The sequence below is a fragment of the Platichthys flesus genome, chromosome 20, assembly GCF_949316205.1.
Source record: "Platichthys flesus chromosome 20, fPlaFle2.1, whole genome shotgun sequence".
NCBI classification, from domain to species: domain Eukaryota; kingdom Metazoa; phylum Chordata; class Actinopteri; order Pleuronectiformes; family Pleuronectidae; genus Platichthys; species Platichthys flesus.
Genome location: NC_084964.1, coordinates 11,909,350 through 11,928,122, shown reverse-complemented (window position 1 = coordinate 11,928,122; position 18,773 = coordinate 11,909,350). Strand labels below are relative to the sequence as shown.

Genomic DNA, 18,773 nt, shown 5'->3' with positions numbered 1-18,773 from the left:
AATCGGAGTGAGATGTTTTGTTTTGTTTTAATGAGACAAACGTGAAACAATAAATTACAAGGAATCTGGATGAATAAATATTTAGGAATTTTTGTTTTTGCCTTCATTTGTATGAACAGTGCTTTGACAAAAGAGCAACAGCGGTAAGAAAACAGGCTTTAGAAAAACACCACACATTTATATGGCATCACACCAAAACACAGTCGTCCGGAGGAAAGAGGCCAGGAGGGAGAACCAGACTGAGGACGTTCCTCAGTTCAAGGCCTCAACTCTTCAAAAAGTAAACTTACTGACGTGGATGATTTTAGAAGCTTTGTAGTAAACGAACAGTATTTTGATTCATACCGTAATTGTCCAGCATCATATAGCACAGTTATCTTCTGTCTCTCCTCAGCAGACTGGACATAAAGATAGACATGAGTTAGTCTGGATCGCCCCCTGGTGGCTGACTGCACTAGGGTCTTAAATTGCGCTTACACTTCTTAAAACCAAAATTGGTGGGTATAAACAGTTTAGTTTTTATGCAGCACAAAAAAATTCAATTGACTCTTTTCCCCTTTGGCAGTAGCAGAGTTTTCCTTTCAGTTTTTTTGAAACCTTGTTTTGCTAAATTAGTGCGTTCAACCACGTTTCTCGTTTCCATCGCCGTCTACTGCACTAGACCCAGGAGGGAGTGTGGATTGAATCCACTCCCACTGCAGACAAAAGCCAGATGTTAGTTGTTTTTTTGACCAGTAGAAATGAGGCAATAGTGTCGGGCATGAGCCAGCTCCGGACTCTGACTCCGAATGTGCAAGACGGCAGCCTTCCTACCCGGGATAGTTGGGCTTCATCTCTAGATAGTGGGAGGACATGGAGACGTGTTGTCCATCTTTATATACAGTCTGTGTTTACACACTGATTACACTTCTAATCTGACTCAAATCATTTCCCGCTCGCTCCTTCATTTTTTCCCCCTCCAGTTAAATGTTTGGATACCCGCAGCCGAGTTTAACAAACACAATCTGTTTGAAGCTACTTTGAGATGAATCAGACAAGTTTCAAATATCATTTCAGCAGATCTGAGGAGGAGTGGGAGACTTAACCAGAGATCACAGCTCGGTTGCAGCACTGCAGAAGTGTGTTTGTTTAAAAAATAAATAAAAAGGAGCCGTTGGAGGATTTAAATAAAAAGGTCTGAGTGAATCATTTCATCTGGGGATGAGAAATGAGAGATTCAACGTTCAAACCTGCGACGAGACGGGTGTCAAAGGAAGAGCCAGGTTAGCGGCTGAATCCCTTGTGCCAGGTCCAAGTGTCACTGCAGCAGCAGCAATATCAGGTCCACGTCCACTGTGCTGAGTTCAGGAGTCAAACCTGTGTAAATGTTTAATCCTCTGCAGATCTACAGCCCCTTCAGAGACGACACCTTCTTCTTCCGAGCAGCCAGCATCTCGTAGAACGGGTCTTTGCTGATGGCAGCCCTGCAGGTGGAACACGAAGGAGGGTTAGATGCAAAACCTCCAGGTAGTCATCTTCATCACACTCATCATCGACAGGAGGAGAGGGAGTTTGAACGTGACTCACTTGATGCTGGCGATCCACTCGTCCTTCTCCTCCGTGGTCGGGGCGGAGATTCGGTAAAACGTGTGGTTTCCTTCCACGACGCGGCCGTCCGCCTCCGTCTTGCAGGCCTTGATCACCTGATCCTTGTGGTTGGGGATGTAGAGCTCGAAGCAGTTCTGGTGAGAGAGCAGCACAAGCAGGATGAGTCAGGGTAGGGTCAACAATAAAAGTCTGAAAACACAAGTTAATTGTGTTTTGAGCCGGAGTGAATAAATAGGACAGAGAGTTTAAAAACAAAGTCTTTAAAGAAATACTTTGTGGTCAAATGCCTTTTCTGTGCATCAGCAAAGACCAAACCAATTTGAAAACACTGCACTTAGTGTCATTTTGACGAAGCAGCTAATGGATCCAACCTCAGCAGGTACAGGATATATATGATACACACGTGCTTAGGGGGGATGAAGGTGAAATAGACTTAACCTCAACTAAATGGTCAATTCAGTGCCTCAAATCACCCTAATCCCAAACTGCATGTCCAAATACCCAGAGAAAACCTTAAACCATAAACAGACCCCGGTCAAACCAGGATTTGCACCGGGAACCTTCTTCATGTGAGGCAACTTTCTAAATGGTTTTGCCTCCAGCCCCTCGCTATGTTTAAGTTGATATTTATCTGGTGACCTCTTGTGCAGAGAGAAAGAGTAGAAACGGTCAGTAACATGACATAATGAGGCAGAAAGAGAAGAGAGGAGAAAGTGTTTACCGGTTTCTTAGAGTCATCAACTTCTCTGATGCTCAGATTTTCCAGTGGAATAATTCCTCTGGGTTCCTTATCCTGGTAAACAAAGAAAAAAAAAATAATGACAGTGTGAGAGATCCAAGTATAACTTCCTGAAGCCTCCGTCTGTTTTAGTATTCCTCCTCTTACTCTGGCATCGAGTCAAAACTGGAATTACTCACTGTGGTGTATTCAAAGTAGTAGAGGCAGTTATCTGTGAGGATAAACCAGCGTCTCTTCCAGGTCTTAACTCGTCCACCTGAGGAGAAACCAGAGATGAGCTGCTGCTTCACCGGGGGACAGCGGACGACAACACTGTGAAGCACACTGAAGACACAAATCAGCCGCTGACACAAAAGCCTACTGATCGTAAAAAGCTGAGGTTAGAAAACGCGGGTCAGTGGTCAGGTCGAGGAGGCCAGCAGTTAGAAGCAGACGTGAAACAACTTTATTCGCCTTTTCACAACAAGCATGGTGCGAAATCGTATATGGAAATTAATAAATCTGTCTTTAATATGACTAAAGCTGTGATGTGAAGGCGAATGCACACAGACAGTGGCGGGTAGAACAGCGGGGAGGGGGCAGCTCAGAAGCAGGGTAGTGCGTTAAAGCTGGGGAGTATGAGGGTACGTACCTCCTGGAGCCAAAACCCATGGAACACAAACAAAAAGAATGTCAAAACAAGAGTTTTAAAAAATAACTTTGAAACTTTCAGTCAACTTTATTCACTGTTTCTACATGGTTTATCCTCTTCATGTCCACTAGAGGGCAGTCCAGCTGAACAAGTTAAAGTTTGAATGATATGAACCATTTCATTTTTTTCCCTGATGCACATACCGAGTTTCAGGAGCCAGCCTTCTCTGTCGGGGTTGAAGAAAGTGTGAGTGAGGTCGTTCCCATCATCCTCTGGGATCTTAAAGGGTTCGTTCTTGATGCTGTCGTACAGATTCTACAGAGAGGGAACGATAAAGGTGACGGGATGAGGGAAGGATAGAACCTCTTTTATACACAGTCTATGGTTACAAGAGGCTTTACTGGGGTGGTTTATCAATATGTACGACATTGTTTTCAGGATTCACACGAAGATTCTCTTTGCATCTCAAAAGCCTCTTTGCAAATATTTAAGAATGAAATGGGAATTTTCATTTTGGCTGAACACAAACACAGCTTCTGTGGACATGTATCAAAGTGGGGACATTTTCCTAAAATTTTCTAGAAGGACTAAATCTGAGAACGGAAAAGTCAGAGTCAGTTGCCTCCAGTTATTTAACAGAACTTTTCCTGGAAGAATCTCAGCGAGGAGCCAAAGAGTTCAACTTGCAAAGACGAGATTAAAGGGCCGATGCTGAAGATTATCTTGTTGTTGAAACAGGAGAATGTGTAAATGTGTGAATTGAACGTCTCTCACCCTGAGCAGCTCCTCTGGCAGATCTCCTCCGTCATTGATGCCTCTGTTCATGGCTGTGAATCTCTGAACCGGCGGTTTGTCCTTCACGTTAGGGTTGTGAAGACTGGTGTTCAACATGATCACAGCGAACGACAACACATAACAGGTATCTAGAATCAAAGACAGAAATAACATGCATAAGTGAGACTTAGGTTGTAAATAACTAGAGTTTCATTTATGTCACTGATTTCTTTGCTGGATTCAACTGGCAAATGTAGCTTAGTCATTATTTCTTGTGCTAACACATTTATTTTTGAAGTGAAAAGCTTTACAAAGTCCAAAACTTACCTTTTTAAAAAGGCTTTCTATTTTATTTGAATTTATTGATTTCCAACTATTGTTGAATACTCTATTCCATTCCTCAACCTTGCATAACTTTGCAGTGAAAAGTTCTTTGTAGTTAAATTATTATTAGTAATTAGCTAAATAGTCCAAAAATTATAATTTCCTTAGATATGAGCAGCTGGTGGTGGGAACTGAGACCAAAATGTCCATTAATTTTGAATTAAAACTGAGGATACAATTGTGTAAGAAATGTGTATCTGTGTTTTTTATCGCCACCTCCTCGTTCCTGAGTTCTCTCCGAGCAAACACACACTCTGGTACCTGTGCTCTGAAACACTCCAGGGTTACAGTGACAGTATCGCTGGGCGAACGCCTCCATCATGCGGTCGATCTTCTGAGCTTCGCCGGGCAGCCTGAAGCTCCACAGGAACTGCCTGAGCGCCTGGACCAGGTGCAGGTCCGAGAACTCGTGCAGGTCCAGGAAGGCGTGCAGAACCTCGATGTTGAAGTCATCTCTGCACGACGCCAGGAAAAATGAAATCCCCCCCACACAAACCAAAAAAAAAAAGAACACACCCACATGCACATGAGGGAGGGAGAAGGGAGTAAACAGAACAAAAACAGGATCAACAACTGAACACAGCTTTGTTTAGCTGGGAGTTGGCAGCTGAAATGGATGGATGAGATGTGACGAGTCAGATTAATGGATCATCTTTCAGAACTGCTAATGCAACATAAGCTCATATTTACAATTTGTTTTAGTTTTCTGACGAGGCTTGGTTTCACACACAAAATATTTGTAGCCCTAGAAAAAGTCCACGCATAGAAATTATCAGTATTCTTCTTTTCTTTTTAAGAATAATCTATTATCTGTACTTGTGGTGAAAAACAGATATTACTCATGGAAGACATTATGACATGTACAGAAGGAAAATAAACTAATAATGTCTGATTTCCATTTAGCTGCTTTTACGGTGCTGTTATTCTATCATGTCCTGCTGGGGATCCCTTACCGCTCCCCCAGGTAGTCCCCGATGGCCGTCTTATTCAGCCCCTCGCCCTTGTAGAGGAACTGAGCGATGTCGTCGCTGGTGTTCTTCAGCAGGGAGCTGTCCACCAAGAAGCGGATGCCCTGTAGGGAGAAATCAGAGCATGCAACCGTCATGAACCAAAAAATAGAAATCATCCTCAAAAGATCCGAGCCGGTAAAGAAACAGTTTTTCACTGGTTGTGGCTTCTCCTAAGTGAGGTCCTGTTTTGATTTATTACAACTTTGTAGAATTGATATGTTGGACTGTTGTCCGGATAAAGCAAAATATGAAATCGGCTTGGACGATTTTCCAAATCTTTGAAATACTAATGATTCACTAGGTTTAAGAAATGCTGATTCCTTCTCACCTTCTTTGGGTCCATGTTGAACTTCTTTCGGCCCATGGCCATCTGTTTGTTCCTCTGCATACTTTTCCTACAAAACAAATTAATAGTTTAGAAAAGGAACTTCAATGAACTGATTACCAAACACACTTTGACAGCTTTTCTATCCAGGAAATATTGTCCTCATTTCTGGACAGTGGGAGGAAATAGAGACACTTTGTCCATCTTTTGATACAGTCCATCGTGCAGGCGTTCATGGTTGTTGACTCAAACACTTGGCCCACCCTGTGGCAGTATAAAAGTGAGTAGACAATAATAAGTGAATTAGTATTTTTGGGTGAACTATCCCTTTATTTAAGGACCTAAATCCCACAGGGCAGTAAACTCCTCTGTTCTGAGAGTCATGCTGATTTTCACCATGAATGCACCTCCACTGAAACAAAGGTTGAGTGGACCATGTCCACCCACACACGTGCACAGAAATGGTCGTTGAGAGATACTTTACCTCTCTTCAGTCAGGCCCAGGTTGTCAATCTCATTGGTCACCTCTGCTATCTCATCCTTCAGTCTCTGAGAGCAGACAGAGGGAGAAATGACAAAAGAAGATGAAATGGATGAAACCGAAATTGTTCTGTTTGGCTTTTGAGCGGAGACACTGGACCAAAACAAGCACAGGCATACGTGTGATACTTGTGTGTTATCTGAACTGTGACCTCCAGCTATGTTTTGATGATCTGAGCAACAGCAGAATTCATTACACACCCTCGTCTGTTCCAGCTACATCTAGCAGACCATCACAACCACACATATACTTCCTACTGACGGAAGGACCCAGTATAAACACTAAAAAGTGCAGTCGTGATTCACTCTCTCACAGTCTGACTCCTCCTCAGCACGAGTTATGTGGAACAGCCACCCTCTGCAAAGAAAACCTCTCTAGGAGCTGCAGCACCTGCTCTGGGGTCAGGGCCGACCAACCCGCCTCTCCTTTCCTCTCCCCTGTGCTGACCTAGATTTATCAGCCCACTCCCCCCTGACACCCTGCCTGGTCTGTTTGAGTGTCACATTGGAGAAAGAAGTATGCAGGATCAAAGACTTTGACTGGCTTAGCAGAGCTGATGAGAGGCAGGAAAGAACCGGGAGGCGAGAGACAGATGGAGAAACACTGAGCGCAGCAGAAACGATAATGGACTGAGGTAATAATAGAAGAGACACAGAAGTGGACAAGGCCGCAGTTTCAGATTAGAGTCATTATCATTTATAACCACCCCAATAACTATAAACCAGGCTGCATCACCCTCGCCGACGGTAAATAACTCTGGATTCCTCCAAGTGCGTTTCCATGGTTACAACGGCGTATTAACAAACGGCATCCCTCCGTCTCCATTACTGGAATATTTCACGGCTCATTAGCCATTCGCCCCCAGGGCAAGATGGGGCGGAGCTTAAGAGGGAGACGCAGAACGGGAGTCGACCTTGGTAATAAACTCCATCAATCTACTGAGAGCGTCGCTGCCCTGAAGGCATGTTATTGTGATTCTTTGTATGTGTCTTTGTGTGTGTGTGTGTGTTTGTGTTTTGGATTGTCCACTTGACTCATGCTGACTGAGGGCGATGTTTTAAAGCATTTTATTGACTGCAGTTTCTTTAGAATATTCCCTTATTGAATATTTTTGGGGTAATTTGTTTGCCATCGTAATTTAAAAAAATATTTTTTTAGGTATAGATTTAGGATTAATATTTAACAAAATATTGCCTATATTCAGACGGCCAATAAGAATTCCGCATATGTAGCATTTAATTACGGGGGGAAAGTACCCACATATAACAGTCCTGCCACTTTATTTAAGGTTGTGACATTAACTGATGCAGGAGGTTAACCTGTCCCTCAACGCAGGAACAGCCGGAGGGCACACAAAGAGATATATATATGTATAAATATATATAGGTGCAGCTCGCTCGGTCTTAAATGAGTACAGTGACGCTCCAGTTTTCATACACACACTGCCCGAGGCTCGCTGGTCTAGACATGGACGAACAAATGGCTTTCACATTTTGAGTAGTCTGTCTAAATAAATAGTGCCCCTATGAACACTGATGCTTTTCTCTAGCTGAATTCAGTCCTCCTGTTCATACTCACCATTAAAACATCCTTTCCTAAAGTCAATATAATCCACATCAATTGTAGGGAAATCACAAATATGTTTTCCAAAATGTTTTTTTAGTATCTCTTTTTGTGTCACAGTGTAACACAGAGTATTCACCCTCTTAGACTCTAAAAAAAAATGCCAAAGTTCTACTTGAAGGTGTAAACATCAGTAATAACAGGGAGCTGTGAGTTTAATGCTGTATTGCACTTACTCTCCTGAAGCCTTTCATCCATTAAAACAGGGAAACAACTTTAAAGACTTTGAATACATGTTGCACAGAACGAGGACAGTGCGTTTTGTCCCACATCACTGACATTGTAAAACCGTGAAACTATCGCTTCTAAAATGCGATGTCACAGAGAAAGAGACTTGCAACAGTCCAGATAACCACAGGGTTCACTGCAGGGACAAACATGAGCTCTCTTTCATGGCTGCCCTGCTGAGAAAATATTTCATGTGAGCAGTAATGACTGAGGACAGAAAACAGAAATAGACTGAAGGCAAAGAAGTGAAACTCCAGATGAATTCAGCTCGATATTTGTTTTTGGAAGACCAAATCAGGGTTTTTTCTGGCTTCGATCAAAATCAAGAACCTAGTTAAATATTGAGTCGGACCTGGACTTCGATCGTTTAGTACTGTAGTTTGTATTAGGGTCATTATCCTTGTATGCTGATTAATCCCTAAATGACGCAAATTCCACACAAAACAAACTACTGTAAAAGGTCCAATGCAGGATTCAAAGGGATTTGGATTTGACAAGCGGATTCTGAAGTGCATTCAGATTGGACAAAATGCATTCAAACCTCATCCCTGGCAGATCCTTATCATGGGCTCAGGACATGCCTACAGTGTAAGAGAGATGAGGTCATGGACAGTACGAGTGCTGCTCTTACTTGAATGTCCTGCAGCAGCTCTTGTTTTTTGCGGCGGATGCTCTCCAGCTCCTGTCTCTCCTCTGGACTGAGGTCATCAGGAACTAAGGAGGAGGGAGAGAAACACGAAGGTCAAACATGAAAATCAACTTTTCTCTCTTTCTCTTACACACACACACACACACACACACACACACACACACACACACACACACACACACACACACACACACACACACACACACACACACACACACACACACACACACACACACACACACACACACACACACACACACACACACACACACACACACACACACACACACACACACACACTAGGATGAGAGACCTGAGAGTCCCTCTGCTATGGGTCACTATGGCAACACAATCTTTGATCCATCAGCCATTAACACCCCCCCCCCACACACACACACACACACAAACACACACACAACCACACTGACATCTTAGTCTCAAACTGGACGCAGAAATCCACCCCCTTTGTTTGTCCCCTTTTTTTATGTACACACACGTGCTAGAACATATTGAGCATCGGAACAATAACAATAATCATGTATATCTGTTTAGTTGCATTTTTTAAACTGATAAAAGCAACAGTCATATTGACCAGTGCTAATTAGCAATTAAAAAAATAAAGGCCATGAGGTCATTTTAACACTTTACATTAATGACAGAAAATGTTTAGGTGTAGGACGGTGGGAATCTGAACCCCTCTACAGAAAGGAATGGAAGAAAACATCTAAATCTAGATGATTTTTAAACAATACCACATTCAAGCATTATTGGGGTTTAGCCTGAATTCGCACAAAGTACAACAATTTTTTTTTAGCTGCTCTTTATATGAAGCCGAGATTACAAAAATGTAAATCTCTATAAGGCTACTGAAATCACATAATTCAAAAAATATATATATATATCCGCATTTATTGAATAAAAACAAATGTCTCACATTATTTAGATTTCATTCAGACGCAGTAAGACCTATAAGGCTGAAACCAACGATTCCAAGAACAATATTTGTTTGGATCCTCAGCCTTTAAAACAAAAAGGTGAAAATGCCTGTCACTTGATCTCTTCCTTGGCAAAGTCTTAACTGTCATTTCTTGTTAATAGTTACATTACATTGGTTTCAATAACCAAATGAATGATAGTATGAAAATGGTGCATTAGGATAGAAGGGATATCTTACTGTATCTGTTAAGCTCCCTGCCGCCCTCCATACAAACACACCCTAAACTGTGGAGTGTGTGTGTGTTCTGATAGAAGAGAAGTTAATGTGCCCTTAGACACAAACACAATATCTGCAGGGCAGCGATAAAGAGAGGAGGGAAACGCAGATCTGTCAGTGACTGACTTGTGGTTTTTCACATGAAAACATGCAGGAGGAAAAAGAGGGAAGAGAAAGATAAGAAATGAAAAGCAACATGAAAAATTGTGCTTGTTTCATATTAATGATTTTCGAGTGATTTTCCAACATCCATATTAAAATGCTTTAACGTGAGAAAAGGCTGAATTTATGTCGAGCGACAAGGAGCAACGGAGGACAAGTCCAGCTGTGCTGCTGCTGCTGTTTGTCGGCCTCATTAGAGGAGTCACGCTGAGGCATTCAGGTGAACTGTTCACTTCTCTTTGCCACCATGACCAAGTTACTTAGCGTCAACTCAGCGAAACTACTTCATTAAAGAAGAGGAGGCGCAAGTATGGCTGGGTGCTACAGCTGATGTCACAATCTTAGGTCACAGTTCTGCAGATTAAATATATATATGATTTTTGTCAGTGTCTTATGACATCTCTTTTTCATCCTGAGATATTTGTTTTACTCCAGTGTCTTGTCCGGTGCGTTTAGAAACATCGTTGACGCACTGACCCGCTCGCTGTGAATTTTCAATTGATCAATTCAAAATATATTTCTGAAGAGAAGATTTCCTGCTTTTGTTTATCTCCTATCAGAGGACACTAAATAATTTGCAGGTTGAGATGGTTTTTCACACAAAAGAAGAAATTTCAAGACATAAACTTAAGCTCTGAGAAGGTTTTCGACAATTTCGACAGTTTGTAAATTAACTGTTCAATTGATAAATCTAGGGAAATCCAATACAAAAAAAACCTCAATCTTCTACTACAGTCCTCCTCTAACCTCTAACAAAAGCCAAGTTCAGAAAAGTCTAATGTAGGATGTGACAGGTGTTGCAGCCTTGGATACCGGTATTATTTACATACTACAAACACAGAGACAGTGACGCACTCGCTCATAATACACACACCCCTTGCCCAGAAAGAAAGTGTTAAGTAGGTGGCTCCTATTATAAACCTGAGAATGAGAATAACACACAATTGTTAGCGGTGAGGCAGTGAAGCTGGCGTTCACGCTCTCTCTGGCTTTTCAGAGAGAGAGGAAATAACATGCCGGTGGATTAATGACAGCTCGCGAAACCCTGTCATGTCATAATTTCACAAAAAAACACTCACATTCAAATAACAAAGTGTCTCCAGGCTCCTCACCCAGCTGCTCTGCGACGTCCTCAAGTCACGGTGTGTGTTTGTGTTGGCCAGTAATGGGACACCCTGTCATAGCAATGATGACCAGCTGCTCAGGGAAACCAAACCAATGTCCAGACTCAAAGTTCACGCTTACTTCCACTCGGCTGCTTGTAAATTAGACAACACAACACATCCTCTGACGATGCAATGACGGCTGAAACAAACTTCACTAGTATTTCAGCAGTTACCAAACGGGTACTGTGGCTGTTTGTCTACGTTTCATGAGATTTCAGAGGAAGGCATGACCGCACACACACACGCACGCAAGTTGCTGAAAAGGGTACTATTGCAGAAGTAACGATGACGCACTTAACGCCAACACACGTGTGTCATAATCCTGAGGTGCGTAGCAGAGAAAGCGACTCGGTGCTGAAGGACTTCACCAGCAGTCTCGGAGGGCCCAGTGCAGCCGAAAGCAATTCCTTTTTTAAGTTTTCACCCAACAAGCTTTGATTCTTACTCCAGCACCGATGCCAGTGTCCACCACACAGATTTTTTGACTAAAACAGCCAAAAGCTCCCATGGCCCAGTAATAATCCAGTCCTGTCTGATCTTTTCCAATCCCAATCCTGTGGTCCTCAATCGTCCAGCCTCCCAGCCTCTCTAATCCTCAGGCACAAATTCCAGCAGAGGAGCGAGGAGGGGAGCAGAGCCGGCAGCTAAATGAGGATAAGGACGAGGATGACGAGTATGTGTATGTGTAAGGGGGGGAAACCCTTGAATTATCATCTCTCTATGCCCCCCCCTCTCCCACCTTTCTGTCCTCCTCGACTCCTCCCTCCTTCAATGAATGGAACATCAAACACAGGCTCCCCCATGTGGACGCCGGTGCCCGTGGGAGACAGGGGTGGGGAGGTTCCCCAAAGGATACGTGAAATGAGGATGGTGCACAAGTGAGGCTGACTCATCTCTCATATTTAGGAAAATAACAAATAATTCAAAAAACAACAGCTCTCTGTTCTGGCAAATGCAAACCAGTCATCTTTCTCCGCTCATCACATGGGTTTGCTCAGAGAAATGGACCCCCACTAATAACAGAATGGCATTTGGCCTAGGACCCGAGGCAAAGCAGTTTGCTTATGGTTAGAAAAAGGATCTGAATCTCATAAAGAGAGTTTCAGCATCGGGGCCTGTTTACAAGGGAATAATTGTCCACTTCAATGTTCACAAGGCCATAATTGTCTGTTTCTAACTGTTCCCAAGGGCCCGTGGACGACAAGCTCAACACTGTGATATAACCCTGTAGTTATGGTAAACTCCCTGGTGACTGGCCGCATTCACGCAGCCTGAAGGCAAGAAAGTCCAGTTAGTATGAAAGCAGAGAGACAGAAGAACAGCCGAGGATAAACAGGGGCTGAACAAAATGTGACCTGAAGTAGAACATCCTGATGTGACCCAGAGAATAGGTCAGACAATATATGTTATTATTTATGTATAAAAATACTATTAAAACCGTTTTAAGTGGTTTTGAAATGTTGTTTAACAAAAGAGACTTGTTCTGGACTCAGAAATGTGGGTTACATCTATTTTGAAAGTACTTTTTGAAGCTGTATTAGCCATTGACCCATTTGTGAGTGATCAGAAACAATCCCGGTCGCTTAGCTTGGGTCTTTCTCGCTTTACAGAGTCCACCTTATATGTGGTTGGTATGGTAAGCCTGTACTGGGAGCTTTTCAGCCTCATAACACTTAAGCACATTTTATAACATGATTTCACAATGACACAGTACAGGCAATGCTTTTAGTTTTTTGGACAGTAACTGGAAAACCACATCCTGTCACTGTGAGAGGAAACACCAGTGCAGCTGTGAGGAAGCCTAACTAAAGTGTTGTTGATGTCTTCTCAGTCAAATCCTCCTCTTGTCTCTGTCCATAGTGACTCCTTACAGCCTCCTACCCCCCAGTGCCCAGCTCTCTGGCCACATCGGCTGGACAACTGGGCAGAGAAGTCCACGCATGCAAAACCAACCCGGGCAGCCGAAGTATTTTTGGGAGCAATCGCTTGTTTCCCAGAAAATCAATGGCTGCATTGACTGTATTTATAGACCCGTGAGTTACGAAGTGCTGCACAATACGCGTTAAACCCCCATGAGGTCTGGCCTCAATCCAGATTAATAATAATGGCTCCGTTGTGCCAGCTGATAAAAGACCGCCACAGAGTCCTAAACAAACCGGGCAAGTGACTGCGTGGCGCCGTCGCTGTGTACACGGCTAATTAGAAACACACACTAAACTTCCCCTTAATAGCCAAAGAGTGAGCGTCGGTTGTGTAGCACGAGATAAAGTTAGGCTAGCCGGTTAGCATCTGAATTAGCCTGTGACGTGCGTCAAGCGGCTCAGACAACTCACCAACTCCGTCCTCCGACTTCAGCACCATGTCTGCGCTGCTGCGGGACGCTGCTCCGCGGAGGAAGCTGGAGGTTCTTCACTTCTGTGGGACTTTGCAGGTCCGAACCACGGGTCCGTTCTGTGTCAGTGATTTACCGTTAGACTACCGACAACTGTATGTGTGTGTGTGTGTGTCTGTGTGTTTGTGTGTGAGGAGACAGCCGGTGCTGTGCAGAGCCGGGGGCGTGGCTTCAACTAAAGCAGCCAATCGGAGAGTAGATTACAATCTAGCCATCTAGCCTACCATCCATCCATCCATCCATCTATCTATCTATCTATCTATCTATCTATCTATCTATCTATCTATCTATCTATCTATCTATCTATCTATCTATCTATCTATCTATCTATCTAATCTGTCAATATTTTCTCTCTCTCTCTCTCTCTCTCTCCATCTATCCATATGTCGGTCTGTCTATCTTTGTATGTAAGAGTTTCAACACTTCTCTTGAACAGTAAAAAAATATATCTCCTGCATTGAACTTTCAACACACACACACACACTCTCACACAAAAACACTTTTTCAGTCGTTAATCACGTGTATGGAAATGTTCTCCTTTGTGATCACGAGGCGTTCACTGAGACAGGAAATGAAAGGATGGATTCCTCCACACTCCACAGAATTATTTCCATGTCCTGGAAGAAAGTGAAACTGAACAGAGGCCAACTCTTATCCAACATGAACCCATGAACTATTTCAATATGCACGAGCTGAAGCTCTCAGGATGAGCCACACAGTCCCCTGACTTGAACGAACTTCAGAAATCTGTGTGCATAAATTACAGATGCTGTGTGTCTATTTCTGAATATATTGAAGAGAGTGTTGTAGCTCGTCGAGGTGGAGCACATTTTAATTTCTTTATTAGCTTCATCTATAGCGATATTTTGTACTCCAGATCATTTTTGATAGATACCAGATAAATGTAATTGTTTAAACATCATATTTCAGGTTTTAGCCTCTGAAGCAGAAGGGGGGTGAAGAATAAGACTCAGACTTGTTCTGTATCTTTGACTCTGTTATGTAATATGATAATTCAGATAAGTCTGTGTGGATATGTCATTTGAAGATCTCGCTGCTATGTCTTTTTATTATTCCTAGTATTATTTCCATTCTCGCCATGACATCCTTTGGTCTTATTCTGTAATAAATTGAAAATAATTTGGACTTCATATTTTATCATTTTGTTACATGGTTTGCAGCCTTTACATTTTGGCATTTGTCACATTTCTCTCTCTATTATTACCTTAGCCATTTTTTTTTGTGTCTGTTTGTGTGATATTTCGCAGGATTATGCAAAAGAGGCTCTTTTAATGGAAAATCAGGCGTGTATAGAGAACTACTATTTTTGAGTGTGTGTTATTTGGTGCAGATCCAAATATAGATCAATATCTATTGAATTTGTTTGCTGTTTCTACTGAGTGCCATTCTATTTCTAGCTTTTCTGCATCCTATGGGAAATGTTTATGTATGTAGAAACAAAAGTAAATCAGTGTGTGTGTATCTGCTCATAAAATCTGTTTTAATATGTTAGGGCCTTAGAGTATGTGTTTTCATGTTTTGTACCCCTCCACCCTGAAATGATGAAAGATTTGGCAATAAGTTTCTCTCCCTCCGAACAGGAAGAGGATACACGACACACCAAGAAATAAAAATCAACCATCTCCAAAATAGTATTCCCCACCTGCTGAATTAAGGGAGACATATTATTCCAGATGGGTGTGAAGCCTGGAGGAAGCAGGTCTGACATCAGAGGTGGATGGCTTGTGCGCGAAGGAAAGAGGAAGGGAGGGGAGAGGAAAGGAGCTGCTGCAGCTGTGCGCTTGAATCAGCGCTTTATTCAGAGGTTGGACGAACCAGAAACAGGATGTGCTCAGGCGGGGTGAGGACGAGCTGATGCAGTTCAATTTGTAAGGGTCATCACACCCAGATGCGAAAGATATTTATAATCCTCAAGTTGAACTGCTGTACTGCGTTTTGAATAACTATACGAGACGGCTCAAAAGGTTTCTCTGTGAATCACGAAGAACAGAGGCCTTGACGCAATATTACCAAGAAATGAGAGGAAATGACATGGAGGGGAAAGTGCAGCATTATTGAAAGATAAGTCCCGAGAGCTGTCAGACAAATGGAAATAACCCTGGCGAGTTGCATTGTGTAGGAAGGGTCAGCGTGAAATGCAGCTTGAAAGCACCTGCACAGAGGGAGAGCAGTGGGCAGCGATTGTGTCACTATGGCACCCACTAGAGAGGAGGATCCTGGACCAGAGGGTGATGGGTGTGCGTCATGATTTCAAATCGAGCCCACCACCATCTCACACACACACACACACACACACACACACACACACACACGTGTACAGACCCGCACATTGTTTGCCTGACTAATTTGTGTACATGACCACAGAAATGTCAAAAACACAGCATGATGCTCACACACATACACGCTCACACACACACAAACACACACACACACACATTACACAGCGCTCTATATCTTGATAACCTAACAAATCACCACGGCAACTGAACACTTAGTGCCAGTCTTGCTCTCCACTTCTCGCAGCGTTTGTTGGCCACACATTAGGCAATCAAGAATCGCACAACGCAAAACCTGACACACAAATGCCTGTAATATGAGCAATAACGATTACAACTGATTTCTGAAACACCTTTTCTACCCTGAACCAATCAAGGTTGATTCAGTCCATTATTTTGTGTTGTTTAATTTGAACCATCATTGCCCCACATGCATGGTATCTTTGTTTACAGCACAAAGTCAGCTGTAAGTATGACTTGTCATCTAATCACTTTAACAAAGCTACCAGGCTCAGAAAAGACACATTACACTGTCAGAAAATCATAAATCTTTCATCAAAATAATTAAAGATGTCAGCTCAACTTTGTACCACTTACACACACAAAAACAGCAGAAATATATAAGAAATAAAATATGATATAGTGTGTTCAGATGTGAAGTGGTTTATTTTAACAGTTTTTCTCAAAATAAAATTAATGTTAAGACTGCGTCACATCCAAACTTGCAACTTGTTTTCTCAGCTATCCTCTACTTGATATACAAGTCAAGTTGCATTCCTGCATATATAACATGAATAAAGAATTCAGAGGGTTGATTTACACAAATGTGAGAGAAAGTTCAAAATCTGACCTGAATTATTCATAAGGTCATAAATATTTCTTGAGACAACAGAAACAGACGTGTGTGCTCTTCCTACCTGTGGCTGCAGCAGGTCGCACTGTGGAACAGAGAAATGCCTGGAAACTGGAGGCGCACAGTTCACTGACAGTCCCCATCACAGCACTGTGTGTTCACCAGCTCGGGACTAAACAGCAACCTGTCAGCATCTCCGTGCTTCAGGACACCAGAGTCAGCAGCGAGAGACCAGCTCGTTGAAGAGCTCGTCCAATGAGCTTCAGCGATTTCTCCTCCGACTGCCACCAGACTCTGACAGACCCGGAGAAAGAAAAACACTCTCCTCTCACTCTCTCTCCTCCCTCCTCCCTCATGTTCACACACTTGACCTCACTTCAGCCTCGCACATCTCACACTATCGCTACTATGCACACAAAACCTGTCAGTTTACGGTACACAACATGTTGGTGGATATTAGAGAAAAACCCAACCCACAATATTTCTAATAATGCCCATGAATACACACACACACTCACACACGTAGGCCAACTGGACACCCACCCACTGCTGTGACACTTTGAACAGTTGTTAAAGTATTCTTGAAGTGATGACAAATGTACACATACATGCACGCAACCACGTATCCTTCTTCTTCACACCCACACACATACCAGAGCCCTGCAGTTTAAATTAGTCAGAACTGAGATACACTTAGAAAGGCATATGATTACTTTATATTGTGTTTGAGTTGCATTCATGTGCTTCCCTTTTCTAATAGTAGATATAAGCTAAGTCCTTTATTGATAACGCATGAATGAACTTAATTTGTATAAAATTTGATATGTGATCTTTACATTGTTTGTTTCAGCTTGAGATCTTATGTAATTTAATGATTTTTGTGTGTATCAATCCATGTGGTGCTGTGTGACAGAAGTGAGTTTATATATTTGAACAATACTGACTAAGTCATTTGAAGATCAGTTTATATCTGTTTTAAATTTATGATTTGGAATTTGCAATTTCTATACTATACAGCCCAAGGTATAAGTATAAGCAATGATGATACCAGTGGTAGTTTTATATCCAAAGTTAGATTTCATACTTTTTATTTATAAACCACTTTTCATACACAGAGGTATAACAATAAAACATTTCCAAGCAAAATAACAGCAGCATAAACGCGATGAAAAGAGGTAATAATCTGATGAAATATAAAATGAAAACAAATAAAATAGCATCACAAAACCAATGAGTCTCAGGTTCACTGTGTTTCAGCTTGTTTTTAATTTTTTCATCCTCTGATGAACCTCAGCAGATAGATTCCTCTTTGGCAGAAACACATCTCTCGCTCTGTTTTACAGCCCTCTTTTCAAACTTTCATAAGGGTGCAGACCACTGGGAGTCCATCAAATTTAGAACATCTCGCTCAGCTCTTCATGCTCTACTAATCTGGTCATTATGTGTTATGGTGAAGGCTGTCTGCCACTGATGGTGAAGATGAAAAGTATTTGTAAAGGATATGCTCTAAAACTCATGTATTCACTACGTATTCACTGTATTTCCTATCAGCAGCATTACTGTAATTCTCTTTCTCCTGCGCTCATTAAATCTATTTGTGTCCTCCTATGTCTCCTCTCTGGAGAGCCGACCTCCTTCTGTTGCACTTGACCTCATCCTCTCTCGAACTTTGTGTGTCACTTTTCCCTCTACTGTGTTTTCATCTCTCCCTCACCCAGAGCTCCCTCTTCTTTTGCTCTCTCTCTGAACAACAACAATCATACAAAAAACAGTTGCAACGGTCGAAAATTTGAAAAAAGAGGTTTGACACTTTTTGCCTTGGTGTTCGGGGAGCACATTTCAACAGGATGATGGGACTGATGTCAGGAGCTTTAAGAGAGGATAAAGTGTTTGAGGCAGAACAGAGCGTCCTGACCTGAGAGATGATCCACAGCAATGAGACAAAAAGAGGAGAAGGAATCCAAGGTTTTCTGTGGCAGTTCAATCGTGTTTCATATTTCATCACCAAGACTAAACAAGGGAGATTTAAGAAACTCAAAACATATTACATAGAAAGAGACTTTTTAAGATATTTTCTTGGCAATTTCCTCTTATTGACAGGACAGTACTGGTGGGAAATGAGGAGACACAATGAAGGAAGAGACACAGTAAGGGGACTTTCCAGAAAAAGACATAACTGAGAAAAAGAAAAATCCATTA

The 18,773-nt window shown here is 42.3% G+C and overlaps 1 protein-coding gene across 4 annotated transcripts; it reads right to left on the bottom strand.

The window, feature by feature from the left end:
• Positions 1–10: 10 nt before the first annotated feature.
• LOC133975986 (cytohesin-1-like) lies at positions 11–13,541 on the bottom strand. 4 transcript variants are annotated; one of them, XM_062414045.1, is made up of 13 exons: positions 13,366–13,541; positions 8,474–8,556; positions 5,935–5,999; positions 5,454–5,520; positions 5,069–5,187; positions 4,377–4,570; positions 3,732–3,880; positions 3,161–3,272; positions 2,958–2,960; positions 2,506–2,582; positions 2,309–2,380; positions 1,567–1,721; positions 11–1,463 (listed from the first exon to the last, which is right to left on the bottom strand). In XM_062414045.1, exons 1-13 carry the CDS (start codon positions 13,391–13,393, stop codon positions 1,385–1,387), a joined length of 1,203 nt encoding a protein of 400 aa, XP_062270029.1. In that variant the 5' UTR covers positions 13,394–13,541; the 3' UTR covers positions 11–1,384. The 4 variants fall into 4 exon arrangements, with proteins under 4 accessions (XP_062270029.1, XP_062270028.1, XP_062270030.1 ...); XM_062414044.1 differs by lacking the exon at positions 2,958–2,960; XM_062414046.1 differs by lacking the exons at positions 2,958–2,960; positions 13,366–13,541 and adding an exon at positions 10,946–11,647 and having other exon boundaries at positions 2,506–2,584; positions 3,160–3,272.
• Between the last annotated feature and the right edge of the window lie 5,232 nt (positions 13,542–18,773).

What these genes read in the sequence shown, in the direction of transcription:
- LOC133975986 (XM_062414045.1), bottom strand. Translation starts at nt 13,393, where the DNA reads ATGGTGCTGAAGTCGGAGGACGGAGTTG. An exon ending in TGGAGTGTTTCAGAGCACAG is followed by an intron (nt 3,881 to 4,376) that starts GTACCAGAGTGT and finishes CTTTGATTCTAG; the next exon opens with ATACCTGTTATGTGTTGTCG. An exon ending in GAGTGGATCGCCAGCATCAA is followed by an intron (nt 1,464 to 1,566) that starts GTGAGTCACGTT and finishes TTCCACCTGCAG; the next exon opens with GGCTGCCATCAGCAAAGACC.